The 10,921-nt window shown below is 37.6% G+C and overlaps 1 protein-coding gene across 1 annotated transcript in view; it reads right to left on the reverse strand.

The window, feature by feature from the left end:
- The window catches only part of LOC106871393 (intraflagellar transport protein 122 homolog), a 258,134-nt gene that overhangs the window by 9,709 nt on the left and 237,504 nt on the right, over positions 1-10,921 (reverse strand). The window contains 1 exon segment of the mRNA XM_089349475.1: positions 6,592-6,734. Within this exon segment, the coding sequence (XP_089205601.1) occupies positions 6,592-6,734 (143 nt within the window).

Raw genomic sequence — 10,921 nt, forward strand, 5'->3', positions numbered from 1 at the left:
TTCACATTACATCTTCATTGCGTATAGTTTCATCATATAGATTTTCCATTAAGGAATTCAACAGAGGATATGTTTAATTTTGAATTAATTGTTGAATTTTAACAAGTGATGGGCACAGATATGGCTATGTGGTTAAGAAGCTTGTTCTGAACCAGGTGGTCTGGGATTCAGTCCCACTGTGCTGCACCTGCGGCAAGCCTTGAGTGGATATGGTGGATGGAAGCAACTGAAAGAAGCTTGTTTGTGTGTGTGTGTGTGTGTGTGTGTGTGTGTGTGTGTGTGTGTGTGTGTGTTTGTGCGTGTGTGTGTGTGTGTGTGTGCGCGTGCGTGCGTGTGTGTGTGTGTGTGTGTGTGTGTGTGTGTGTGTGTGTGTGTGTGTTCTTGTCTTGGACATTGCATGATGGTAGCAAGCAGCCAACACCATGTCATTTATTTCCATTCATCCATAAAAACATGTCTGGCCATGGTAAATATTACCCTATTTGGAAAGGCATCTGGCCATAGAAAATCTACCCCAACTAATTCTGTTTGACTCCTGCAAGAATGGGAAAGTGGACATTAAATGATGACGATGCTGATGTTAATTCAAACCACAACGTGTCCTGTTTAAGATGTAAGAAATTTGTCTGCTATTTCAAAGTCGTTAGAGGTTCCTTTGTTAATTCAAGATAAGAAATGAATAAAAAAAAAGATAGCTTAAAGTATTTCTGCAAGGTAATCTCATTATAGTTAAGTGTGAAAGATAAGAAAGTGGGGGGGATAATGAATACAGAGAATTGTTTACACTATGGTTGCTGAAAGGATTTTCCCATCATTAGTGAAACACTGGTGAGAAAGATTATCTGTAGAGACCGGAAGAACAAAAAGGAACTGAAAAACAAACCATTAAATTCGTTGGCTGTGACAGCCTAGAGTGACAATTGCGTGGAGATGCAATGGAAATATATATTATCCATTGAGAAAGAGAAATTTTTGTAATTTGTTGGCACGGAAAGGAAGAAGAGGCCCCAAAAAGCAAGAATGAAGATATTTAATTTGTTAGGCTTTATATATATTAGAGCAGTGTTTCTCAACATTTTTACACTTGCGTAACCCTTAAAATAAATTACATGTCTCAAGGAACCTCAGCACAAAAAAAAAAAATATATGCTATATCTTTCTCATTTTTTGCATCGTAGTTCACATGGTAATCATCATCATCACTATCATCATCACCATCATCATCATCATCTAGTGTTTTAAATCCAGGCTTTTTCCCCATTAACGTGGGTAGCTGGATCTACCTCAATGCTATAGTAACCGAGGTTGACAGGTGCAGCCCACTCCAACCTTTGGGCTAGCTGGTGCCCAATCTCCATGGCTATCATGAGGCTTTTTTAGAGCTGCATTTTCTACAGGGAGCATGTCCTTGCTTACCCCCAACCTCAGTTTCTAGACATTATTGGTCCTGAGACTAAGGCCTCTACCATGATTTTTAGGAAACATGGTGGAAAACTAGCTCAGGAAGGCAGGGATGCAACTCCCTGAGACCCCTTTCGGAGCCCTCTTATATGTGGTTGTTATATTTTTTTGATTACATAATAAGGTTAGATAGGATGATGTCTATATTACAATATTACAATAACCAATAATATGTTGTGCATGTATAGTAATATTAAGATCTCGCTCTGGGATTCAGTCCCACTGTGCTGCACCTGGGGCAAGCCTTGAGTGGATATGGTGGATGTAAGCAACTGAAAGAAGCCTCTGTGTGTGTGTGTGTCCCCTTGTCTTGGACTTTGCATGATAGTAGCAAGCAACCAACACCATGTCATTTGTTTCCATTCATCCATGAAAACATGTCTGGCCATGGGAAATTTTACCCTATTTGGAAAGGCTTCATCCAGTGCACTAAGGATTCTGCCAGCTTGCCATTTGAGGTCAATAAAACAGGTACCAGTAAAGTACTGGGGTCAATGTAATTGACTTGCATCCTCACCTACAATTGCAGGCACTGTACCAAAAAATTGAAATCATTATCAATTAATAATTTTAACCATGGCTGTTATCAAAGAAGTTATTTGCTTTGTAAACCCTTAAATTTCAAATGCTACAGTTCATTTTTATGTTAGTTCCAGGTGAAACTTGACTGAGCAAGCCTGTAATTAAAGACAATCTAGTCCTGACTATTCCTCCATTTTAAGAATAAGTAGAACAACATAACTTGATGTAACCTTTCCTGAAATGGTAGCACATTTTGTCTGTTATTTCTAGCAGGCAGAGTGACCACATAGAGTAAACTCTCTCACTGACAAGTGGTCTTTAGGTGCGGGAGAGTAGGATAAAGTACTTCCGTAAGCCATGGCAGCAATTTAAAATTAATGATTATTTTAATTAGTTTGTAGAGTTAATTGTAAGATCTCCTATAGAAATATAGATGGAACACGTGGAAGAGGGAGACCTAGGAAGACATGGGATGAAGTACTGAAGAACAGCCTCAGGATGCTGAAGCTTTTAGGTGAGATGACAAAGCACTGAGATACCTGGTACCTTGCTGTACTCAAAAAGACACACGCACCACAGCAATATTAAGACCGGTCCCCGCTAGTGGTGAAAAGCACTCATGGCAGTACCACATAAAAGCACCCATGTAGTATCATGTAAAAGAGCATGCATTGTACCATGTAAAAGCACCCAGTACACTCTGTAAAGTGGTTGGCATTAGGAAGGGCATCCAGCCATAGAAACCAAGCGAAATCAGACTGGAGTCTGGTGCGGTTCCACCCAGTTTCCCAGCCCTGGTCACACAGTCCAACCCATGCCAGCATGGGAAAAAAGTGTTAAATGATAATGATGATGATGATGGTGATGGTGGTGGTGATGATGATGATGATGATGATGATGATGATGATGATGATGATGATGATGGTGGTGGTGGTGGTGGTGGTGGTGATGATAGTGGTGGTGGTGGTGGTGGTGGAGATGATGACGATGACGGCGACAGTAGTAGTAGTGAAGATGATGATGAGACAAATCTGATAAGCTGATGAAGATGTGGTCCACTGTTTAAGCCTCTAAACTCCAGCAAAATTATGGTGCAGTAAGAAGTTTGCTTCCCAACCACATGGATCTGGGTTCAGTCCCTCTGCATGGCACCTTGGACAAGCATCTTCTGCTATAGTCTCGGGCCAAACAAAGCCTTGTGAGTGGATTTGGCAGACAAAAACTGAAAGAAGCCCATCGTGTGTGTGTGTGTGTGTGTGTGTGTGTGTGTGTGTGTGTGTGTGTGTGTGTGTGTGTGTGTGTGTGTATGTCTTTGTACCTGTGTTTGTCTCCTACCACTGCTTGACAAATGGTGTTAGTGTGTTTACATCTCCATAACTTAGCAGTTTGGCAAAAAGTACAGATAGAATAAGTATCAGACACTTTAGAAACCATTTCCACTTGACTTGTGCCACTACAGCTCCTCATAAAGGCATGACCCTCACAACTTATATGTAATGCACACCCAAAACAAGTTTCATACTCCATGACTATTCAGGAAAAGTAATGGAAACATACAATCACACATTGGTTTGCTCTGTTGAGGACCTTATGATAATGTCCAGATTCAGAGACCAAAACAAGGAAATTAATTTGTTACTTAATAAAAAAAAAAAATGGAAAAAATTGAATAATTGGAAAAAATATGAAAAAAAAACTAAACATAGCACTGATTTCAATAATTCTTATTGAATTATTCAATAGCAATATTGTAATGATGCTTTTAACAGGTTTTTTTTTTCTATTTTTTCAATTATAAAATTCTGTGCTGTACAGAAGTGAAAAAAAAAAAAAAAGAAAACCTCATGTTGGTGGCCTTCCTACTTAATGATTCAGTGGTTATTGTGAAAAAAGATTAGTAAAGTTATTAAACTATAACATAATGATTTAATTGAGACAAATGAAACAAAAACTATCTAGAAAAGAGGTATTATATACAATTAAACCTTGGGAGAGGCATTATATTATTATTATTATATATATATATATATATATATATATATATATATATATATATATATAGATATAAACGTCTGTCTCAATATCATTTGAGCACTTCTTTTTTACAGTCTTATAGACTTCTTTTGTCTCCATAAAAAGAGGCAAAAATTATTTCTTGTTGTACATATATATGTGTGTGTATGTATGTGTATAAAGATATATATATATATATACACATACATACACACACACACACACACACACATATATATATATATACACACACTTATGTACATGCACAAGTAAGCTCATAAGTGCAAAACAAGATGGTAAAAATAGTACTCTAATATTGAAGGCAGAGTAATATACTCTTTTGTTAAAGCTGAAAAAAATCTTGTGAAACTCTGAGTAACAGTCTGTGAAAATTTACTCAGCTTTGATAAAATAGTACGCACACACACACACACGCAAACACACTTACACGCACACATATAAACTTATATATTCACATATAAAAAAATTATGAGTCAGAGGTTATGCAAGCGTCTCGGGGATAAATGTATCCATAGGCACTACTGGTGTATTACTTTACTAAGTATAAGCCTTGCTATAAGGTTAGCAGTAGTTGGCAATTTAAATGGTAAACTGTGGTTTAATATATTCAGATAAGAAAAGAAATGGAGCAACAATTAACAGTTAGAAGTTGATCATTGGCATTAAATGGTCATAGTTTAATTTTAGTTCAAGAACATTTACAGCTGTTTCAGTTTATTATTTCGAAGTAAATTTGCATTTATCTCATTCTATTTAACAAACACCGTTAAAATGATTTAGAGGAATATAGATTGGAGAAAAAGGGAAATGAAAAGAAAAAGTTCGTTAAGTCTTTAGGCTTACATTTTTGTGCCCTTTTTGGGTTCCACATGTGTGTATGTTTCTTCAATTAGATAAATACACATATATGTATATATATATATATATATATATATATATATATATATATATATATCATGGATCTATCCATCTATCTATCTATATAGATATTAAAATTATAATGTAGGGTATCTAAGAGATACCACCATGCTGAAAATAGTAGCCAAATCTTGACTCTAATCCACAATAAATGCTCATATAGTACACAGGAGTTGTGTGTTTATTTTTGCTAGTTTATTTTGTTTTCTTCGCCTTCGCTCCTGTGTGCTATATGAACATTTATTGTCGATTAGAGTCAAGATTTGGCTGCTATTTTCAGCATGGCAGTATCTCTTAGATACCCTAAATTATGATTTTAAATAATTGTTACCTTTGATGGTTTTTATTCCCATGCTGGCCACTTGATAAAATCGATATTTAAATATCGATCTTATCTTTATTTATATAAATATCTATCTATCTATGTGAACAAAAGTCATCATTACTGTGATGGCTACATCGTGGTAGGTTGATTCTTGTTTATTTTTATATATCTTGACCATACGTGTACTGATGAACAAAAGAATACAGGTTACTTCACAGTTTTTTCTGTATTTGATTGAGAAACCAGTGGTCTACCGTTGAGTTAAATGTTTTTAAGAGAATAAATTTTGAAAAGCTGCATTCCCTCGCTTTCGGTAAATATGTTACTTATTTTTGGTAGTTTTTTACTTATTTAGTCCCTCGATAGCATGAGGCATTAATACACAGTTAATGCCCTTTTTTATATATATTTAAATATATCTATGAAGAAACGATGAATCTTTTCATTACGAAATTTCTCGTTATTTTTTCATTATGAGGTTTTTTCACGCTGACTACTTGATAAATTCTTATAGAGAATTTATCCTATATTATATTATAAATAATTAGAATATATACTGTGCTGAATATCATTCTGTATAAGCACATGTTACCGAGATGCAACTGGATAAATTCAAATCTCTTTCAGGGATATATAATTGTGAACAAAAGTCATCATTACTGTGATGGCTACATCGCGGTAGGTTGATTCTTGTTTATTTTTATATATCTTGACCATACGTGTACTGATGAACAAAAGAATACAGGTTACTTCACAGTTTTTTCTGTATTTGATTGAGAAACCAGTGGTCTACCGTTGAGTTAAATATTTTTAAGAGATAAATTTTGAAAAGCTGCATTCCCTCGCTTTCGGTAAATATGTTACTTATTTTTGGTAGTTTTTTACTTATTTAGTCCCTCGATAGCGTGAGGCATTAATACACAGTTAATGCCCTTTTTTATATATATTTAAATATATCTACGAAGAAACGATGAATCTTTTCATTACGAAATTTCTCGTTATTTTTTCATTATGAGGTTTTTTCACGCTGACTACTTGATAAATTTTTATAAAGAATTTATCCTATATTATATTATAGATAGATAGATAGATAGATAGATAGATAGATATCAACATATATATATATATAGTCTAGAAATAAAGAAAGCACAAAGACGAAGTAAAAGAACAACAAACAGGGTAAAGAAGGTTGACGCTAAGAAAAAATGGCAGAAATACATATCCAAAGAGGGAGACGGGGAGGTTTAACAAACAAATTAAAAAAATGAACTAAAACAGGATGAAGGAGACAAAAAATAAAAAAGAGGACAAAAGCTATAAAATCAATTTACCTCAATGCTTAATAATCTTCCAAGAAATGGATCTTGGCCCTCTTCATCTGTGTCGTTGAAAAACTAATCTTTCTGAATCTGGTACGACTGATAAGGAACAATCTGGATTGAACTCAGCACAGAATTTAAGCTGACAGCAACAGCTGTGATGAGAATTTTGATAATGGCAGTGTAGTAGAGACAATCAAGATGATGATAATGATGATGATGATGATGATGATGATGATGATGATGAGGGGAGGAGGAGCAGGAGGAGGAGCAGGAGGAGGAGCAGGAGGAGGAGCAGGAGGAGCAGGAGGAGAAGGAGGAGCAGGAGCAGGATGATGATGAGGATGATGATGATGAGGACGATGATGATGAGAATGATGATGATAATGATGATGATGCCAGTAAGGCACAAGGTCACATACATAACATGATGCAGTGGAATTAATTCAAGCCAATACACAACTGGTGGTCATTTTAGCATCCCCTGTCATCTCAAGAGAATAATCTAAAGATCGCCCACCCCACTCCCACCATAATGATGACGGTCACTGCTACCATCATCCTCATCCCTATCATCATCATCATCATCATCATCAGTGTTTTAATGTCTGCTTTCCCATGCTTGTATGTGTCAGAGAGAATTTATTGAGGCAGATTTTCCATGGTCAGATGGCCTTCCTTGTCACCAAACATCACCTGCTTTCAAGCAAAGCAAAATCTCCCACCACCACCACCACCACCACCAACACTACCTAATATGTTTTTGAAGAATATTAGAAATCAAGGCATGCATGAAAAAGTGGACCTTAAAACAAGGAGGCTCAAATTCTTGTGGCATTGTGATTAACTGGAAAAGACAGAGTTTCTTACACTGGCAAATATAAGACCCAAAACTGATTAAAACTATTGTAAAATAGTGCCAACTACAACTACAGGAATATCCAATAAGTGGATTTTATTGAAATGTAGAAACATCATATATTTTTCAATAATAGGGAAAAGTCCTCTCACGATAAGGAAAATAAAAAATAAATAAATCCTGAGGTGGTTCTCTCCCCTTAAAGAGAATATTCACCCTGTCTGTCATCTCAATGTCTCTCTCTCTCTCTCTCTCTGTCTTACTCTGTAAGGAATTATAAGCAGCAGCCATAGTTTCCAGTCAAATAACCACTTATGCTGTAAACCAGTGGTTCCCAAGGTGGATGGTATTCCTCCACCTCCAGGAGGGGGGAAAGTTTCGGGGGGGGGGGGGGGGGGGGGGGGGGGGGGGGGGAAGAAAAGTGGGACGATAATGGGGTAGCAATTCATGTAAAAAGTGGGGCAATAATGGGATAGTGACTCATGTAAAAAGTGGGATGATAATGGGGGTAATGACTCATGTAAAAAGTGAGGTAATAATGGGGTAATGATCCATGTAAAAAGTGGGGCAATAATGGGGTAGCTATTCCTGTAAAAAGTGGGGCAATAATGGGGTGGTGATTCACATAAAAAGTGGGGCAATAATGGCATAGTGATTCATGTAAAAACAATAAAATAATGGGTTTATTAGGTTAAATTTTATTTGTGAAATGCAGTTGCTTTGAATTTACTTCAGAAAGAGGTCTATGTTTGTGATAGTTAGTTGGGGTGAGGGCACTAGGAATGTGGCCTCGGTGTCAAGGGGGCGGCAGCCCAAAAAGGTTTGGGAACCACTGCTGCAAACCTAGGCAGGATTTGAACTCGAAACTCCGTCTATTTGTTAGTATTGCAACGAAATACTCTTCTTAGCCATTTCTTCCAATGTTCAGCCATTTCTGCTAACACATCAACACAGTGAAGCACACTGCTGCACACTTGTAAACATTTACACACACATAAATACATGCATACAAAACAGACACGCATTGAGGCAGCAAACACAGAGAAAGCTACCAAAACACGCCATGCAATGATTATAGGGGGGAAATGCAAAGTTGAAGCATCACATTATTAATCAAATAATGTTTGTTGGCTGCCAGTTAAGAGTCATGTAAAACAATGTGGTTTATTTCAGCTTCCAACACCATGACATCCCTAACTTCTAAGAACATAAATTACAGCAGCTGGCTTTAAATTTCCTTTTTTATTCAATTTTGTGCTAACAGCAGTTAATTCCGCAGAAAAACTTCATTACCAATAATATATATTTGACATCAAATGCAATAACACAATGGCGGTGGTGGGGATTATAGTGGTGGGGGTGATAGTAGTGGGGTGATAGTTTTGGAGGTAGTGTTGGTGATGATTTAGATAATAACTGTGATAGTGTTGGTAATGGTAGTGATAGTCTGGTTATGGTGGTGATAATGTTAGTTATGACAGTGATAGTGTTGCTTATGACAATGATAATGCTGGTAGTGATAGAGTTGGTAATGGACATTGCTTTCAAAATTAATAGAAACACAGGTAATGTATTTCAATAGAAATGTGGTAGAAAAAGGGTTTAAAGTGATCAAAATTAAAATCCTCCATCAAAATTTAATGTTATTTTATGTTCCAAAACACCAGCTAAATAATATAAGGATATCATCATCATCATCATCATCATCATCGTTTAACGTCCGTTTTCCATGCTGGCATGGGTTGGACGGCTCGACTGTGGTCTGAGGATCCAGGAGGCTGCACGAGGCTCAAGTCTGATCTGACAGTGTTTCTACAGCTGGATGCCCTTCTTAACGCCAACCACTCTGAGAGTATAGTAGGTGCTTTTTACGTGCCACCGGCACAGGGGCCAGATGGGGCTGGCAGTGGCCATGATCAGTTGCTGCTTTTGATATATATATATATATATATATATATATATATATAAATGGCACCTGTACCAGTCGAGTGTTAAGAGCACCGTCCAAGTGTGATCGTTGCCAGAGCAGCTGTCTGGCTTCCATGCCAGTGGCACATAAATAGCTCCATTTGAGCATGATCGTTACCAGTGTCGCCTTACTGGCATCTGTGCCGGTGGCATGTGAAGAGACATGCGAGCGAGGTCGTTGCCAGTGCCACTGGACTGGTTCCTGTGCAGGTGGCATGTAAAATACACCATTTTGAGCATGGCCGTTGCCAGTACCGCTCGACTGGCCTTCATGCTGGTGGCACATAAAAGCACCCACTGCACTCTCTGAGTGGTTGGCGTTAGGAAGGGCATCCAACTGTAGAAAACTCTGCCAAATCAGATAGGAGCCTGGTTGCAGCCATCCGGTTCGCCAGTCCTCAGTCAAATCGTCCAACCCATGCTAGCATGGAAGGTGGACGTTAAACAATGATGATGATGATGATATATATATATATATATATATATATAGTGAGCTCCTTTCAGTTTCCATCTACCAAATCCACTCACAAGGCTTTGGTCGGCCCAAGGTTACAGTAGAAGTCACTTGCTGAAGGGACCATGCAGTGGGACTGAACCTGGAACCATATGGTTGAGAAGCAAGCTTCTCACCACACAGCCACACCTGCACCTTCTATCAAAATTTCATGCTAATTTATATTTCCAGAACACCAGCTTTAATAACGGCAGAGTTATTCTACTAGATTCTCCATTATTTTCCAAATTAACTGATACAATGACAATGCATTTCAAGAGCAAAAAACGGTAGCAAAATCCATGAACATGCTCGGCAATTTCAGGGCTTTACACCCTATGACAATCATCATCATCATCATCATCGTTTAACGTCCGCTTTCCATGCTAGCATGGGTTGGACGATTTGACTGAGGACTGGTGAAACCGGATGGCAACACCAGGCTCCAATCTAATTTGGCAGAGTTTCTACAGCTGGATGCCCTTCCTAACGCCAACCACTCAGAGAGTGTAGTGGGTGCTTTTACGTGTCACCCGCACGAAAACGGCCACGCTCGAAATGGTGTCTTTTATGTGCCACCCGCACAAGCCAGTCCAGGGGGCACTGGCAACGATCTCGCTCGAAAATCCTACAGGAGCCAGTCAGGACAATATTATTGAAAAGATTTTTGAACAGAAGACAATTACTGAAGTCGACTAATGATTTTTTTTGTGTTTTGTGTAATTTCACTGCATTTTAAATAAGAATTTACTAGAGTTTAGATAATAATAATAATGATAGTAATACTATAAACAAATTAAAGCTGAGATTTCTAAGTATGAAAGAACAGTTTCTCTTATAAAAGACTTCATTAAAACAACCCAGAAGCATACTTAGATACATGTGTGCACATGTATGTGTGTGTGTGAGTATGTTTGTGATGCATGTGTATCTATGTGCATGCGTTTATGTATGCATGTGTATCTATGTGCATGCGTTTATGTATGCATGTGTATCTATGTGCATGCGTTTATGTATGCATG

This window comes from Octopus bimaculoides, chromosome 3, assembly GCF_046866305.1.
Source record: "Octopus bimaculoides isolate indiv1 chromosome 3, ASM4686630v1, whole genome shotgun sequence".
Lineage (NCBI taxonomy): Eukaryota > Metazoa > Mollusca > Cephalopoda > Octopoda > Octopodidae > Octopus > Octopus bimaculoides.